At 43.6% G+C, this 17,844-nt stretch overlaps 2 protein-coding genes across 2 annotated transcripts in view; both read right to left on the minus strand.

The window, feature by feature from the left end:
- The window catches only part of rel (v-rel avian reticuloendotheliosis viral oncogene homolog), an 11,074-nt gene extending 6,889 nt beyond the window's left edge, over positions 1-4,185 (minus strand). The window contains exons 1-5 of the mRNA XM_012819868.3: positions 3,162-4,185; positions 2,731-2,766; positions 1,476-1,615; positions 971-1,119; positions 264-355 (exon numbers count right to left, since the gene is read on the minus strand). Of these exons, the coding sequence (XP_012675322.2) occupies positions 264-355; positions 971-1,119; positions 1,476-1,615; positions 2,731-2,766; positions 3,162-3,168 (424 nt within the window). The 5' untranslated portion in view covers positions 3,169-4,185. The remainder of the gene's footprint in view (positions 1-263; positions 356-970; positions 1,120-1,475; positions 1,616-2,730; positions 2,767-3,161) is intronic.
- Positions 4,186-4,318: 133 nt separating this feature from the next.
- papolg (poly(A) polymerase gamma) lies at positions 4,319-17,839 on the minus strand. Its single transcript, XM_031578651.2, is given in 24 exon segments — positions 4,319-6,405; positions 6,494-6,553; positions 7,146-7,192; positions 7,195-7,228; positions 7,385-7,573; positions 7,878-8,086; positions 8,231-8,328; positions 8,648-8,808; positions 9,261-9,382; positions 9,591-9,700; positions 9,927-10,046; positions 10,151-10,204; positions 10,322-10,406; positions 10,526-10,646; positions 10,831-10,903; positions 11,255-11,393; positions 11,499-11,588; positions 13,481-13,592; positions 13,811-13,864; positions 13,979-14,088; positions 14,255-14,336; positions 14,557-14,623; positions 14,848-15,018; positions 17,446-17,839. Coding segments are annotated over 24 exon segments (2,424 nt in total). The 5' UTR covers positions 17,463-17,839; the 3' UTR covers positions 4,319-6,306.
- Positions 17,840-17,844: the final 5 nt, after the last annotated feature.

Here is a 17,844-nt window from a genome sequence, read left to right on the forward strand (position 1 = left end):
TGGCAAGTTAAATCACAGGAGGGAAAAAGAACAAGAACAAAAGAAACAACTAACATTTGCTTGACAAATGGGAGAGGCAAACCTCCCCCTCCATGAGGGGAGATGGAGAGAACAGACACGACGAGGGGAGGACAGAGGAAGCAAGGCTAACACAGGGGATGAAAAACACAAAAGGGGACGAGAAGAGAAGCGAAAAGAGAAGAGGAGGAAAGCAAAACGAGAACATCCGAAGAGTGGCGTAACCAGTCCCTGCTGTGTCTCACCATTGAAGGGGTTGATGCCGCGAGTGATGCGCTGGACGATGGCTTCTTTCACCTCCCGCCGCCGGACACACTGGATGCCCAGGTTCTGAAAACTGGGGATCAAAAGCACAATGATGAGGGCACATCCCCCACATCTTCCAGGAGAGACAAGAGACAGGGTGTGGCCAGACAAACTGATGGACAGGCAAAAGGGTGGACATAGGGAACAGGCAGATGGACACAAGGGCACTGCGTTCTCTGCCGGGTCCAGTGCAGTTAGGATGACAATTTTGCATGCCGTGCAAGGGGATTCCCCTGGCGGTTTCCTCTTGCGGACGGGCAGGAGGAAAAAAAAAGGCTGTTTGCACCGAGACAGTGGTCAGTCCTAAAGACTGGTCTATGTGAATGTGTGTGTAGGTGTGTGTTTGAGCATGCATATGAGCACGTGTAGGAGTATGGGGAGAAAGAACATCAAAAGCATCAAGGGATGGCCAAATAGGCAGGGTGCTTTCATCTCGCAGAGCGGGCCAACTTTTTTTTAAACCTCACACAAGTGTCAGCATCACTTAGCATAGTCAAAGGAGAGGGCTGGGTTTTGAAGAGACAAGGGGGCCGGGTCTCAAACACAAAAACTACTCTGGCTTTTCAACGGCAAAGGGAGGTCATATCAGCTTGCTGTGTGTTGCTGTAGATGCTGCAGGGCTGAGAACCAATCACTGGACACTTACGCGATGACCCTGCGCTCCGGCCCGAACTCCACCTCATAGTAGCCGTCCCTGCAGTCCTTGCCCACGAGGTCGTGTGGGTGTGGCCTGTAGGGCTCGTTCTTGGTCACCAGTGACACGCGCACCTTGCCCTTTCCACAGTGGTTGAGGATCTGTGGCAGATCAAAAGATTAACAACTCCGTCACATCAGTCCAACTAGAGGAACCAAGTTGCGGTTATATCTACTGGAAAATCAGATTAAATTAAGTGTTTCCACTGGTATATTGCCTTTAAAAACGGCAGGAGATATGGTGTTAAAAATCTGTATAATAAATGCAGACGGTACATTTGACATGAGTAAAGAACTGGCCCAATATTTCTGAGCTCAAGAGAAAAACTACAATGCATAAAATAGTGTGCGTGTCTTAATATTTTACAATACAATACTTCACCAATGTCATCTGGTGTATGGAGTCAAATATATGCTGAAAACACACTGGCCCCCCTGAAGTGGATTCTAGCCCTCACCTGGATGCTGGGGTAGGTCCTGTTGTTGTCAGAGCTCTTGTCTCCTGGGATGCTGCCAGCAGACCGCCCTTCACATTTGTACCTGAAGCGCATACCTCTCTGTCTGGGCTGCTCAAAAAGCTGCGCGCTTGGCTCAACCACTGTGTGTGCAGATGAAATGAGAGACAGAGGATATTAAAAAAACGTTTCAAATGTGTTGATAGACTAAAATGTATTAATATGTTTATTAACTGCCACTTTTTTCTGATTTAGTACACATCTGTAACAATGGGTAGTCTCTGCGGACACAAACACACGCTCACATGACATTCCATCAGAAGTCACCTGACCAAGTGAAGCACTTGTTAAAAAAAAATGTAAAACCAAACGTACTGGAGAAAAAAATGGGGGGCAGAACTTTCCAGCCTGTGAGCAAACTACAATCCAGGCCAGTAAAACTACATCTGAGCGCATCTGCTTCGACAGAATATGGCTTTCTGAGCCTAACCACAAAACACACACAAGCAGAGCAGCAAGCTCCCTAAACTCCCCCTCCCCATAATTACCCCCAATCACACCTGACACCTGTTTGTGTGTTTTTGTTACTGTGTCACTGTACAGAATTACAAGCCAAAAGCAGCAGGGTTCACACGAGCTAAGGTGTGATGGCCTGATATAGATGAGAACTTTCTCTTTTTGGTCTAAGGGGATGCAACATTTTGTCCTCATTTTGCGTGATGAGGCAAAATGTGTTATCTACAACATTCGCACCGATTGGGCTGTAAACTGCGCCACTGAGACCCGCAGTGTTTGTCTCTGCACCTGCAGCGAGTGGGGCGGACCGCACGTGAACTCATCCAATAGATTTTCAGTCTGGCGGCTGAGGTCTGCTCTTAGCCTGGTTTATTATATTTCAACATTTAAAGACGGCTGGGTACAATGACAAGTCCAACCACAACATTAGCCATTAAAGATACATCTCAGCGTCTCAGACCTTGGTAATTTGATTTCATTTGGCTTCTCTACTTCCCCTGCTGTAACGTTTAACAGCGAGCGTCCTGGAGTCGGAAATCTGACATAAAGCTGCTGTGTCAACAATCATTTGAGGAAGTTGTACTGAGGAAATAAAAACGAACTTCACTTCTGCGTGATTTTTAAGATTGCGAGACATACACACAGACCTGCTGAACTTCTATGACTGGCTCTCCTACACAAAACGTAAGACTTGTGGCGACTGGTAATTTTTTTGAGCGATGAAGGGAGTGTCTCCACTTACCCATGTGTGGGTCTCCATGTAATGGCAGCAAATGGACTATGCAAGGAAAAAAAATATATACATTCTTAACGACATTGGAAAAATGAATAAGACACTTAAACGTCAGTCATATGTCTACTAAAAATACATGTTAATGTCATATCTTTGAACAGTCTCGTTTCAGGGTGCATTAAGGGTTAAAACAGTTGCCCAGGCTAATTAAAAAGGCAAAAATGTAGCTTTATGATCAGTGTAATAACAACAATCATTAGTCGCCTATATGTATGCATTTCGCTCGAAGAAAGTTGGATTCCAGTCGTTAATCCATATATTGAAATATATCTACAAGTAGGCTAGGCCGTTTGTCCTACGATCAGTAAGAGAACTACAACCTGCTGTCAAACATGTAATTAAAGCAAACACTCATGGGTCATCACATATAGTAAACTTACCATCCATTGTGAACGGAGATCCAGATCACTGCTATTGTTCGTGTACCAGCCCTTGCTTAAATGACCAAACTTCAGTAATGTTAACATTATAAAGGGTATTCGCAGCTTCAGACGCTCGGGAATTCCCCATTATCTCCGCCCAAGACCTGCCCTCTTACAAAGCGAACGACGAATCAGAGATCAGGCATAAACGTATGAATATGAATTGTTTTAAGTCCACCTTTTTTCATATGCGTTCCGACGCAATTTAAGACTACGTATCGTGTATTTTGCGTAGGTCGCACAGTCTCACAAGGGTCCAGAGATCTTGACTCATTGATGTTTTCTGTGGATGGTTAACAGGACGGCTGTTTAATTAATTGTCAGGTTAATTACTACATTAATACGTGACTTAAAAAACGTCACGTCAATAAACTAGTCAATACAAATACGAGAGGGTGTTGTCTTTAATAACCCGAAGACAGAGTGCCCCACTCCAAACCAAAAGACACTAGCACAAAATGGAAATGGCTAACTTGTTAAACCAACACCTCCGTTTTCACAATAATATCAGGCACGCAGTTAAATCACTCGGCGTGTTTCAAAAAAATATTTACTCACAACAAACAACCTCACACAACGTTCTTCATTTTAATGTGGGGTAATCCCCTTCGACATCTCACGCCCATCGCAGAGCGGGAATCTCCCTCTAGAAACACGGAAGTTGGCCCCCCTTCAGCCGAAGGCAGCAAAAGGCTACGTTTTAAGACGGTATACCCCCGTAGATCTCCCACCCTGACTTAAGTTTAGAGCTGAGGTGTTTAAATTGAGCACTCCAAATTGTGAAAGGTGAAATTCATTCGCCATCCTTACATGCATGTAGTCCCCATGGGCTGCGGGATCATACCTGCCGCTACTTGAGGCAACGAAAATGATCAAAACATGGTACGATGTGCTCTGGTATCTCATACCTGGGTCCTTATCTTTTCGGAAGGTTGTCGTGAGTAAAATGCAAAAACAGGGGACGCTCAATCATTTCAGTAACTTCACTGTGGCTTTTGGGGTTAACAACATACCAGAGGGGCTTGTTTATCACATGTGGTTGTATGTATAAATGAGGTCAAAAAAACAAAGTTCTATGCTATAAAAAAAAGAAAAAAGAAGACACAACAACAACATGGGGTTTTGTGAATTTTATGTTGTCTAATTTTAAAGGAGGAAATATACATAACATACAAAAATACCATTTCAAATACAATTTGTTGCCCTACAAAAAAGAAAAAAGAAAGAAAAGAAAAGAAAGGAAAATTACATTTCCCCAAGTTCAATGAGAGGATTCAAGTTGACAGTTGTAAATGCCATTCAGAAGGAAATCTAACTGCAATACCTGTGATATAAAAATTACATGGTACAAATATGCAAATATAAATAAAAGAATAAGAAACCCCAAAATGAATAGTAAGCCATCTTTCTCCCTATTAAATACACAGGTTTCTCGCTCACGCTCACTTTCTCTGCATACCTAAACAGTTTTGAACAGTGGCTTATAGTAAATCATTACCTGGAAAGAAAAAACGGATTCTCATATAATCTCATTTCTACTGTTAAGCTATGGAGAAGCTGCTATTGGAACTAGTTAGCCAAAACTTCAAAACCCTGCAGTCTGGTCTTAGCCTTGGTAGAAATCAAATGGCTGGGTCTCCGCCCTGGGTTTGAGCTGACGCTTGTTAGCTGTACACTTCACTATCCACCCAGGACTTCAACCTCGCAGTCCAGCAATGGTTGACAATACTGGTTTGGGCCCAAACCGTGTGAATTACTGTTCAAATTAATTTTCATGAAGATTGAGCAGCATTTGAGATGCCCTCATATCCACCTCAGACTGGTTTGACAATGGTTCTTGCCTGTTGCGGCGAGAATCCAACTGTGTGTTAATAAGGACCACAGTCAATGTACAAGACCAGAGCATTGTCGAAGACTGCAGCTTATTAAAAACACATCTGAAGACCTATTGCCAAAGGGAAAACATTGTCAGGAGAGTTTGAAATTTGGGTGAACTAGTCCTTTAGGAACCTCCATGGGAGGCGCGGGGGGGGGGGGGGGGGGTGAACACCCTAAACACAGGGAATTACAAGACGGGAGCATGCGCAGTCACACACAAACATTAACCTTTACCATTAACTTCAACATCCCGAACATCACTCTCTCTCTATCTCTATCTTGCTCTCTCGCTCTCTCATACACACACACACACCAACAGTTGCCAAATTCTCTGCTATGTGGTAAGAGGATACAGGTCTGGTTGCTTGGTGATGTGTGTTGGTTTGGGCTGAGGGGTAATTGATGTGTGTGTGGAATCAATAAGTGTCAGATCAGTTTCAGTGCTGGAGCACTGAGTTACAGCCAAAAATTAGAGTTGGGGTTCAGACACTCCCTCTCCCCAAATAAAAATCTCCACCCAGAAACTGTATCAGAACCTGTACAGTGATTACAAAAAACTCTGGGGGTAGGTGTGAGGAGGGCAAAAAAGTTGAAAACTTTGGAGAATCTCAGGAATACAGGAACAAACAAACAAGACAATTTTTTTCTCTTTTTTTGTTAATAAAAACCTACAATACAGCTGCATTGAAACACTAACGGTGATTTTTTAAAGACAAGTTATATACAGAAACTACTTAATGTACAAGTCTGATTTCAAAAACACGCTCCAGTAAGTGTACCCAGCAAGCATTTTTGACACATTAAGGCGATAAAAAAATAGACAATATGGAGGGGGGGAAACTAGTTTGAAAAAGAAAAAAAGAAAACAGGAAGAAAGAAAAACAAACACATGAAACACCAATAGAACAAAGAATTCTGTTGATTCTTTTTCTCTTGTCATTGTAACATTTGCATTTTTCGGGGAGCGAGAGGAAGGTTAAAAAGCAGAACCTCACACTTGTATAACACAGTAGTCTTGCTCCTGGAGGCCATCTCAGTGGACACCAACGCTTTTTTTTTTTCCTTTTCTGTTTTTTTTTTTAAAGGTTTCTTTTTTTGTTCATTTCTTTTTAAAAGGAAAGAGGAAAGAAGGAAGAAAAAAAAAAAAAAAAAAAAAAACGAAAATAATTCTAAACGCATCTACAAGCAGTCACCTCTAAGCCGAGTTACCTGTGCAGCCCCACTGCTATCGGTTGAGGGTGAGTCTGATGGAGTTTTTGATCACTCGCAGGTTGCTAGTGGGGACTGGGGATGAGGCGTCCGGCAGCTCGTTACTGGGTAGTCTCTGCGGACACAAACACACGCTCACACCGCGCATTCCATGCCATCTGAGAGGAAAGAAAACGTGAGGGATGCCCCGTGCCAACCCTTACCTGTGATCGTGACGTGTCGATGGTGGGGATGGGCATGGGCTTTGTGCCACTGCAGCCGTCCTGTGGGCATGAACACAAAAGGTCACACACAGAGGTCACCCACAGCTGGACCACTCAAACTCACTGACCCGATACTGACCTACACGCAAGCTCTACACACTGAATACTCAACCTCTAATTGCCTCATAAAAGGCGAACTGGGGAAGATCAAACTCTTGACCTGGAACGTTTTAGTTCCTAGGTGAGAGCCACTTAGTAGTCCTTAGAGCAATTTCACTAGCTCGCCCATAGGAGGGCTTGATTTAAAGCGCCCATAATAGTATGTTTGGCCTGGTAGCTGGCCGTGGTCCTGGGATACCTATCGTGAGCGATGTCTGCCAACACCCCCTGTGGATAAGGGGTAATGTGAGCTTATAGCCTCTAGTGCAATGGGAGATGGGGAGGAGGTGGGATGCTTTTCTATATTGGAGCGTCTGTCCAAGAGGACAGGTAGGGCAGGTTTAAATCCCTCACGGATATGGGGGTGAGTGACAGCTGTCAATCATCTTTATGGTCAACTTAGAAAACCTCATTTAGAACACGACTGAAGACACACGTTGCAAAGACTGTACGTGATGGGGAAGGGGGAAGTTCTGAGTGTTTGGTTACTCACCACGTCGGGTCCATCTCCCTTCTCCTGACCATTGCTGGATGGGGGAAGGGCTCCTTAAAGGCAGAGTCGTCAGAGAACACAGGCTGCTCCAAAACACAAACAAGGCCAAATGTAACTCTTTATCTTTTCAAGGATTTTTTTTAATTCACCCAAAAAACTTTTAAAAAAAACACACAGCTAACACTACTCTGGCAGGAGGTGACAAATGCCATCATCCTGGTTCCGAACAGTCAGCTCACCTCCTCCATCTCTTTGCTCCTCTTGATGGACTCCTCCAGGGAGGGGGAGTGAGGTCTCTTGCTGGCGGAGCCGTTTAGTCCGTTGGGCAGGTCGCTGGGGCTGCCGGTGGGTGAGCTCAGGCAGGGGATGATGACGCTGCATCCCACCACAGTGGGGATGGTGCTGCCAGCAGGGGGCTCTGCAAATCCCTGGGTTGAACACAACACAACACAAGACAACACATCTCAGATCCAGTGAAGAACGAACAACCCACATGATCCACGCTCCAAGAGAGCAAGTATGGCAACAGCATCTAACCCTAGATCAGATCATGCGTACGTTCCAAATAAATAAATAAATAAATAAATAATATTTCACATTTACGTCATCTTTAGACTTTTAATACTAAAAAGCGTTTAAACTGGAATCCATGATGCAAACAGGGAATCAAACATGAAGGTTATCAAAGTGCCAAATCAAGATCCTAGGGAGGCAGTCCCTCCTCCTCCTCACCATGTCTGCTTTGCTCTTCTTGGTGGGCTCCTCCAGTGTGGGGGAATGGGGTCTCTTGGAGGGGGCTGCCCCGGCCCCGGCCCCGTCGGCCAGGTCTGTAGGGCTGTTACAAGCACGTGGGATGATGACGCTGCATCCCACCACCGTCGGGATGGTGCTGCCAGCTGGGGTCGGGCTGGAGGGCTTGGCTGCCGGGGGGCTCGGGGGCTCTGGAGGGGGAGAAGGAGAAAAATAAAACCTTTTAAAAACCCAAGATGTTCATATTTACAGATGCCCTAATGTAAACATTCCAGGTCACAAAAGACATCAAAGAAGCAAGAAGCCCGTGCCCCTGAAAGACAAATATCACTCACTGGAGCCGATGACTGGAATGGACATACCCTGCTCGACCTCTGAGGAGGGAGGACTCTCCACAAACAGAGGGACTGGAGGTTTGGGTGGAGTAATGCTGCTTAGAAAGGACACACCAGGGAAGGAGGACAGAGGACAAGTGAGGACAAGAACACGCTCTGAAAACCACCAAGACACTTCGTATAGGGTACTGGATAGAACTGCAAAAGGCACTTGTGTTGTGTTGCTTCACTAAAACTTCTATTTTTACATTTGTTACCTTCTGAATTTGTATATAAATAGAAAACATATGAGATTCTGTCCATGCACAAAGATGACCCTCAAAGTCCATCAATACGTTATTCCCCTCATCAATCATCTTTTGAACACTTTTCCGAAGCTAATTATAAGAACAGATAACGGCCAATAGGCTGGCCTACCTCTCTGTGTCTGAGACGGGCTTGCAGGGCAAGCAGACTGGGGTGGGAGAGCTGAATGGGGTCCCTGTGTCGGTGTCTCTGGAGCTGTCCAGCTGGCTGCCGTCCATCGAGCAGCGCTTGGAGTCCCCACCGGTGGAGCTGCGGTTGGGGTCGCCCACACTCTGTGGAAGGCAGTATAGATTACACCCTGTGGCAGTGCAGATTCACAACCAAGTTCCTCTTGGGTTCCACCGACCTCAAGCAGATGGGTCCCCCCTTATGTGCCGTGGTTCTGCTTAAGGTTCCTTCCTGACTAACAGGGAGTTTTTTTCTTGCCCCTGTTGCCATTGCGCTTGCACTAAGGGGGTTCAGGCTCTGGGCTCTGTAAAGCGCCTTGAGACAATTGCATTGTTATGGCGCTATATAAATAAAATTGAATTGAATTAGGTTCCTGGGCTACATTCTGTATTTCAAAATCTAAGTTCAAATACGGCTGTTTAGAAAGCAGTTGAAACATTGTATTACAACCAGAAATGACTCTGCATAAGCAGGTTTGAAGAAAACAAACTGGCACCAACTTGTGCAATGAAAATGAGTAAGAGTTGCAACAAATATGAGCAGTAAGCGACGATACCTTCTTCTTGCGCTGCAGCACGTCTGGAGGTAAGTACTGGTGGAGCTGCTTCCTCTTCACGTGGGTCGCCTCGATCTTCATCCCATCTTTCAGCATGTTGATGTTGTTTGCCTGCCGGTAGACTGAAGGGGAGATGGCACAGACAAGATTCGGATTTAGCTACGATTCATGGCCAACAGGCTCAAAGTCAAGACGTTAGTGGACACTTCAAAGAAAACTTGGCTTCTAGGCTCATCCTGTATGGAAACCTCATTTCATTGTGAACCTTCAGAAAGTGTCCGAGCATCTAGAGATGTTTAAGTGCACAGGTGTGCTGTAGAGCAGCCTCACCAGTGTCTGTGAAGGACTGGATGTCGTATGTCAGGTCGATGTTAACACTCTCTGAGCTTTCCATCTTCTTGAAGCTGATTCCGATGAACCACATCGAGACATAATCACTCCTACGGGAAAAAAAAAAGAAAGAGAGTAAATAGAATTCCACACAGCCACGGTTCCTTCTCTCCATTCTCCAAAAGCAGTTCTCACTCCATCCAGACCTAGCCTGAGTCCTGAATCTTTTAAGGGCATTGAAACGTCCAACTATTGAGTTGCTCACCAGTTTACTTGATTGCATCACTGAATTCACTGATTTATTTGACTACAAACGGGAACCCCGGTACTACTCACTCGATGCGGCTTTCCTTGGATCCCGGGAAGGACTGTGGGTTCACGTGGGCCAGAACAATGTACTCGTTCCGCTCCAGATTTCCCACGAGGACGCGGATTTTGGACTCCACAAGTCCAATCCTGGAGAGAGGAGTGTGGAGGTTAGACAATTAATGAGATCTTTGAACCACACCAGGACAGGAACTGCCTATGAGAAGTGAGGCTACTGTCGACACCACACTCACCATTCAAGATGGTTGTCTTCAGTTGATGCACTGGCTGTAAGCACTATGTAATGCCTGTTTAAAAAAAACATTTCACAAAACAGATTAAAACCCAGGGGTTGGTCAGTCTGAGCAACCACATCACAGAACAATTCAGACACATTCCAGGAAGTGCAGCCTGATGATACGTACTTGTACTTCTGGAAGAAGCTGGGAGGCTCAAAGAGCTTCGACCACTCTGCTTTACCCAGAAGGATTTCATCGGTCACAGTCAAACCTGGCAAAAAAAACAAACAAACACAAACAAAACAAAAACACACACAGTCGTCACTAAACCAGGAACATCGGTCAGCTGGAACATGAAGGACGCTGCAAGATGTCCCCTGTCCTACGCACCATTTCTGAACTCCTCACTCATGATGGTGCGCGTGGAGGTGGAGACGTTGTAGGTGGAGTTCTGGTGTGGGTATGCAGGAGTGATGATGGGCATCAGGTGGTACCTGTCTGATGGGTTTACCTGGGGGGAGGGAACACACACACAGACACAGACACTCTCTATAAATATGTCAAAGTCATCTTAGTATTCGTGATCCCCATTACAAAACATTTCATGTTTCATGCAAGACCAGCTAGCTGACATTAGTGAGCACTCTCGTTGACATCATTAGTCACAAAGGAGAGTGGAAAAAGTAAATCCTTACTCGAGGATCCCACACAGGTAGATTCAAGTTGCTGTCTTCAGGCTGTTTTAAAAGCACCGGATTAGGCCATTCCCTGTGAAAAAAAGACAGAATTAGAATAGATAAGCCTTTATTGTCATTGTATTTGCATACAACGAAATGTGAAGGGATCAAGAGTTTTCTCCTCCCTACAGGCAGTAAGTCTAAATCCTGTCCCATTCCAGAACAACAATCTAGTGAGGACCGTACCACTTGGAGAAGACCAGGAAGAACTACAACAATCTAGTGAGGACCGTACCGCTTGGAGAAGACCAGGAAGAACTACAACAATCTAGTGAGGACCGTACCACTTGGAGAAGACCAGGAAGAACTACAACAATCTAGTGCGGACCGTACCACTTGGAGAAGACCAGGAAGAGCTACAACAATCTAGTGCGGACCGTACCACTTGGAGAAGACCAGGAAGAACTTGTGAACCAGCGTGGCGGCTACAGCATTAGGATAGAGCTGGCAGGTCCTGGCCACCAGCATCGCCCACGACACGCCTCCGAGGAAGCCCAGCATGTTGGAGTAGATGCCACGACCTGAGCGGCAGTGGAAACAACAACGTTGTCAGCAACACAGGTGACCTGCCTGGGGCTTCATCTAAAAATCACTGTAAGGAGTTGCAAACTTCATTTCAGACTCACGCTTGGCCCATAATTTGATGGCTCTAAGTGTCAGCCTGAAGTTCTCCTTGTTCGGCACCAGATACAGTATCTCATCAGTGACACGGCAACCTAGGAATAAAACACAGCAGTGTAAATAATTAAAGAAAGAAATACAAAATCTGCACAGGTACAGCACACACAAATGGCAGACATTACAACACTATGGTGTTCTAATTAAGATGACTATGGTGCTGTGTTGATGCAACTGAGGAACTAGCATAAAACCGTGAAAGGCAAAACACCAAAAAAACATAGTGAAAACCTGATGTTCCAATGCTGTGTCGAGCTTCTGAAGTGCAGATATTTCAAAATACTGCGCTTTGTGTGGTACAAAACGCAATGGGTTTCATCAATGGGTGTCTGGAACAAACCTGACCACACATCTATCTCAAACGCAAACTGACACAATGCTTAACAGTCAAGCAAACACATCCCAAGTTTGCGGGTTCTTGTGAGAGAGAACTCTTGACGTATAACAAATATGAGACATGGTTTCCCTTATTGATCTTAATTTTCCATTTGTGTAATAAGCTACATTCAATTACACTTAATTCCGCTGTCAATGAAACATGTGCCACAAAAAAGAAAAAGCACATTCAAGGGGCCTACTCGTCAAAGGCTCAAAAGCACACTCACTCCCAAAACCAATTTGGTTATTTATCCCAATTAACACAGCAGCCTTTTGCCAATAGATTTTATTCCTAAATGTCTAGGGCCAATGATTTTCCATTTAAAAAAAAATAATTTTCCGTTTCACATTTTGGTGATTTCCGTTTTATTCCGTTTCGGCTCATTTTGTTCAACCTGAGCTAGATTGATGGATTAAAATGAGTGAATAATATGTGCCACAAGTGACCTAGACCTTCTAAGATTGTTGTTTGCCAGCTATCAACAGAACAGAAGACTAAACATACATTATTTTCTATTACTTGAACCACTTATTCCAGTCTTGTAAACTGAAATTATAGCAATTGTGACTGATGATGCTACTGGTATCACACCCTGATGATATTGATAAATTCATCATACAGTCAGTATTATTCATTGGTTGTCACAATGAGTCAAACTGCAGGGTAGTGACTCACCACTGAGCAGAACTGTTTAACTCGAAATACTGAACAGTTCAGTTAAACAGGAATAATTACTCAACTCAAAAATGCTAACAAGATCAAAACCAAGGTACACATTGTCTTACACTGGAAAACACAAACAGGATGACACTATCAATAGTAACTAGGGTTTAAACAAAACTAACAAGCTCAGAAGTATACTTTTATGATTTAATGATAAGGCTAAAGACAACGCAAAATGTGAATGATGCAGGTGGAGGCGATTGGCAAAATACAGGGGAATTTGGGGCGATTTTGATGCACAAAATGATGTTTCCGTCTGAAAGTTGCAATTCCGTTTCAAAGGGTACATTCCGCGAATTCCGTACGTTTTCCGTTATCGCGGGAAATCGTTGGCCCTAAATGTCATGTCTTACACATGACAACAACTGAAATACCAAGGAGACTGAAATAGCCTCACAGACGTCATGATGATGTTTATTGAAATGCACTGTTCATGACAGTCCCAATTTTCTGTCTGACGATCTGAACGCTTTTGTTTCTTTGTTTGCTGTACGGTGATTCCGCCAAAATATGTAGGCCTATTGATCATATGTATTGACAGCCTGGCATAACCCACCAGAATAATAAGTGCTTTATAATTTGCCAACACCTATCTGAGAGCTGTTTCACAGAATAGCATTATCAAGCTGTGAAGATAGCAATAGTGGCCAGTAGGTGTCACCGTGGAGATGGGTGTAGGATTGTTTTGAAGCCTCGAAACTGTTTCTGGCACAATTGCTTTGAAAGTGTTTAAAACAAAACAAAACCACCCCTCCAGGGTACGAACACACAAGTACTGTTTATAGATCTGTGAACACTAGACAGTATAAAGGGTCTGTTCGTCTTTACCGTTCAGACTCCGAATGCATCTGATGTCAAGATTCCTTAGTAGCGAGTCCCCTCTCAGGTCTAGGTTGTCAGGGATGGATGGAAGAGCAAGCCTCGCAAACAGAAGATCGATCTACGCATAAAGAGAAAAATTTAAATATTAAAAAAAAGTGTAAAGTTTCTTCTGTTTTTTAATCATTTAGCATGTGTACGCACTGAAACAAACACTGAAACACGTCAGTACATTTGTTCTTTGTTGCACACATTTCCAAGAGAATTATACCCTTGACCTTCTTCCAGACGGTCACACTATTATCTGAAAGAAAACATTTACTTCCAAGAGCACAGTACCTCAATGCCATCGAAGTTGAATTTGATAACCGGCACAAAGGCATCTTCTACAGCCTGAAGGGAGTGAAAAAGACAGCGTCATGAAAACTCACAGTGACATAGTTCTCATGGAGTCTGGGGGCACCAACATGGCAAGTTATTTTGCGCTACTATCAGATAAACTCTCACCCGTAAATCTTTAATCTCCTCTAACAGTTTGAGCTTCTCGAAGAAGGACAGGAAAAAATCTGTCCGTTCCACGTGCCGAGGCGCCACACACAACGCGTCAATATCAGCCCCTGGAACACAAAACATCACAAGCCCCTTTCACTGACCATGCAGAGGGTATTTCTCCTCCAGCCTAGAGCTATCATTTGGAGATCGGAAGAAATTAGTGGTCTTTAACTGGGATGGAGGAAGAGGAACGTCTTCATCCCTCCTAAATCAAAACGGGTCTCAGCCTACCTTTGGTGTGAACGCCCAGCCTGTATGAGCCGAAGGTGAAGATTTTGCCTCCAACATTGGCGACGGCTATAGGTGGGATGTTCTGAGAAGGGTGAAGTTTTCAGAAGAAAGTTGTTTTCAGATAGCCAATAGACTACGCAAGCATTGCAATTCCTTTGAACTACGTGTTACACAAACATGAAGGAAACACTTCTGGTGTGTACTTTACTGCCCTTCACTGACTGATGGTTATTATAAGCCGCACAGGTAGTAATGGTTGTTAAGGACATTTTAACATAATAAGACGGAAAATCTTTCCTTACCTTTAGGTCACTGATCTCAGAAATCCACTCTTTCACGAGTGAATTTAGTTTTCCAAGAACTGCCAACCTGTGATGAGCAAGGATCACCCTTAAGTATACACCTCTAATGTCTACATCAAAATGTGTAATATACAGAGAAAGCATTGCTGAACCTTTGAACCGTGACGTATACCAGCCGTAAAACATCCTAAACGAGGCAGTAATCTATGGCAGTAATCTAACAGAAAATGGCCAAACTGTACCCACAGCTTAAATTGCTTGGTGTCTTTGACGCATTCACGCACTACTCACCTGTGGTTCAACTCATCTTCATCCTCAAACACCCCAAAGGGCTTCATCGCCTCCATGAGCTTTTGGGTGTATATGTGGTCAATTTCCCTGGGAAATGCCATGCTGATGGAGGAGGTGATGCCATAGTGTTTCTGAGGCTGCTGCTGTCCACTAAGCGTACTGATACTGGTCCTGTGGAGGGGGAACAAACATGCAACATCCGTGAGCTTCTCAACATAGAACGGCCAATCCACAAGACAGTCACTCAAGGATTTTGTTGCCCGATATTTCCGACCAAAAAAACGCAGTCCTGGATTTTTTTATTATTATTTGCAAATGAAAAAAAGTTACTTTTGGCCACAACAAACCCTGGCAAGATCTTGGTGGGAGCACGATTTTTAGGAACTCCCGCAGGAAACTGAAGAAAACTATTTTTGAGAATTCCCACAACAAAAAACAGTAGGTGAAACAGTGAAACCACTCAGTGACAGCCATTCTGGATGGACTTGAATTGTGAGCTGAAGCCAGTCTGCGTTGCAGTAATAGTTTGCATTTCTCCCACTGCACGCTTTTGATGTTAGGTCCAGAGCCTCATCTTGGAATTATTTGTATACATCAGTTCATTTTCGAGTTTAAGATGGAACACTGGAAATACCCGAAGGCCATTTGTAAAATATGTCTAACCATCACTGTAAGAGCAAACTGTCATTCAACTATTCCACTTAAAAAAAACATTGCACTTGACCAAAGCGGAGCAAAATTACAAGTTTTTTTTGGTGGCATGAGTTCGCAAGCTAGCAAGGTTTGATCAGCGTTTCCTGTCGTTGTTGGTGAAGTCTGACATTACTGAAGTTAGTTCAAGTTGGCCCGATAGTTTTAGACAAACTGAGATGTTTTTTAGAAACAAAGAAAATGTGTTCTCCATTTACTAAAGTTCAGTATCTGTTGTTTGCCATTAATGTGTGCTGAACAGCACACTGCCAAGGCTTGTTTACTTTTTTCACTTCACCTCAATGGCAAATCTGATTGATATCCTCTTTACGTCAAAATATCAGTGGGTAGAATTTTTCATCTTTTTACATATTCTTATATGCTTAATTTTAGTAAAAGAAAAACACTTTTGTGTTGCCAAAGGCACAATATAAACGCCCTGAAATTCTCAATTGGAAATATTGAGAAGCATTGAGGATTTTATGGTGTTTTATCCACGGTAGTCAAAATGGGTTGCTCTTGTTCTCATTCACATCCATTAGAAAACAGCTCTGTTAACAATGATGGTTCATTAGCTGCTGTTTCTCCAATCATGGGGCTAGAGACGTCACTTGTCCTCTTTCCAGTAGCATTGCCATTACATGCATTATATGAAGTAAAAAAATGTCCTGTCATACCTGGGACTTACAAGAAAATATCATAGTGACCCACTTTATTTAGGACACTCATGTTTGTCATGCTTGGTATTTTGTTGAAATTACTATTTCGTTCACGGTCAGGAATTAGTCTGTTTATCTTGCAATATCTAAGGATTACTTTGGTTCAGTAAGCACCAAGAAAAGGCATTCGTATTTTTTTTTTCAGATGGCAAATACTCAATCCATAGCATTAGACAGACATGACAACGAAACAGCATGACACATTTCAGCCAACTAAGGCCAAGTTGACATGGCAGATTGCACCACATCTTAATTGACAGACCAAAACAAACCGTTAATGAACATAGGTGGTTAGTTGCTAGCATGGCGATAGTTAGTTGCTAGCATGGCGGTGGCAAGGGTCAAGAGCGTTCCGAGCTAGTTCACTTGTACACGATAAGCACGAAAAATCTTCATAATTTAGGCCACAACTGACAACTTACACAGGCTGACCAGTCGCTGTAAAACATTTTTGGCTAGCGAGCGAACACGACAAACCTGTAAGCCGTTTGCTAGTTTGCTATCCAAACAGTCTACCTAATATGAACATCAACATAGCATTTCGTTGATGTTACTCAGCTTGGACCAGAATAGCTAACGCTAACGTTATTATACTGTCAATGTTGATTAAATAAACACCTTGTATTTGTTAAAGAGTGGATGTAAAAGAAGGATATGTTATTGACATGACGCCAACAGCCAAAATACTGTCGTAGATACCCAACTTTAGTTAACAACAATTTAGCTTGCTAGCTACCTAGGATACCTAACACAATTAACGGCAGAAGGCTAATGTCAAGACAACAGTCGATAAACCAGAACATATCCTTAGCTAGTCAGCTAATGTAAGCTACCAAGCATGCTAACCAACTAGCTACCGATAAAGAGAGACCACGTCTGACAGCATGATGGATGCGACTATTTATCTATGTTATTCTCTATACTGATCTAAACCTAGTCGTATTTTCCGTCTTGAATTCTGTAAAATCAATAAATGACCAATGCTCACTCCTCCATTCCCAGGCCTTTGTTAGCAATATGGCTAATATCAGGTCGGCAAGCGTCTTCAAATAAAACAGGCTGGCTAACTAGCTATGCTAGTTGACGTTGTTGCTTTCCTCGTCGATTAGCTTAGCTTTACAAGCAATCCAGAACAGCTAAAGAAAAGACTAGCGCGACAACTGGCTCTATTTGTACAGGGTTGACTTACGCTGACATTTCTTTCATGACCCTCCGATGAAATTTCTTTGGATAATCAGAACAAACTTGTAAAAAACATGTGAACTCAGCCAGCAGCAGCCCCGTCTCTATTTATAACAATAGTTAAACTCCAATATGGCGCCCCCGGTTACAATGTATCCCGAGAAGCCTTGCGCTGTGATGAGAGAGAAGCGGGCCAGTAGTCCTGTTTTTTAAAAAGTGCCAGGATCGCTGACCCCAATATGTGTAAAAAGCAGTCATTGGCTGACACCCACACTTAAATAGCCTAAACGGTTGGCTGGAAACCTAAGCTAGCCTATAGTCAGCCTATATCCAATGTAGTCTGCACACTAGTTAATAAAGCCTCTAAATCGCACCATTTGGCCTGTGACAGAATTGCACTCAACAA

Source organism: Clupea harengus, chromosome 13 (genome assembly GCF_900700415.2).
Source record: "Clupea harengus chromosome 13, Ch_v2.0.2, whole genome shotgun sequence".
Classification (NCBI taxonomy): domain Eukaryota; kingdom Metazoa; phylum Chordata; class Actinopteri; order Clupeiformes; family Clupeidae; genus Clupea; species Clupea harengus.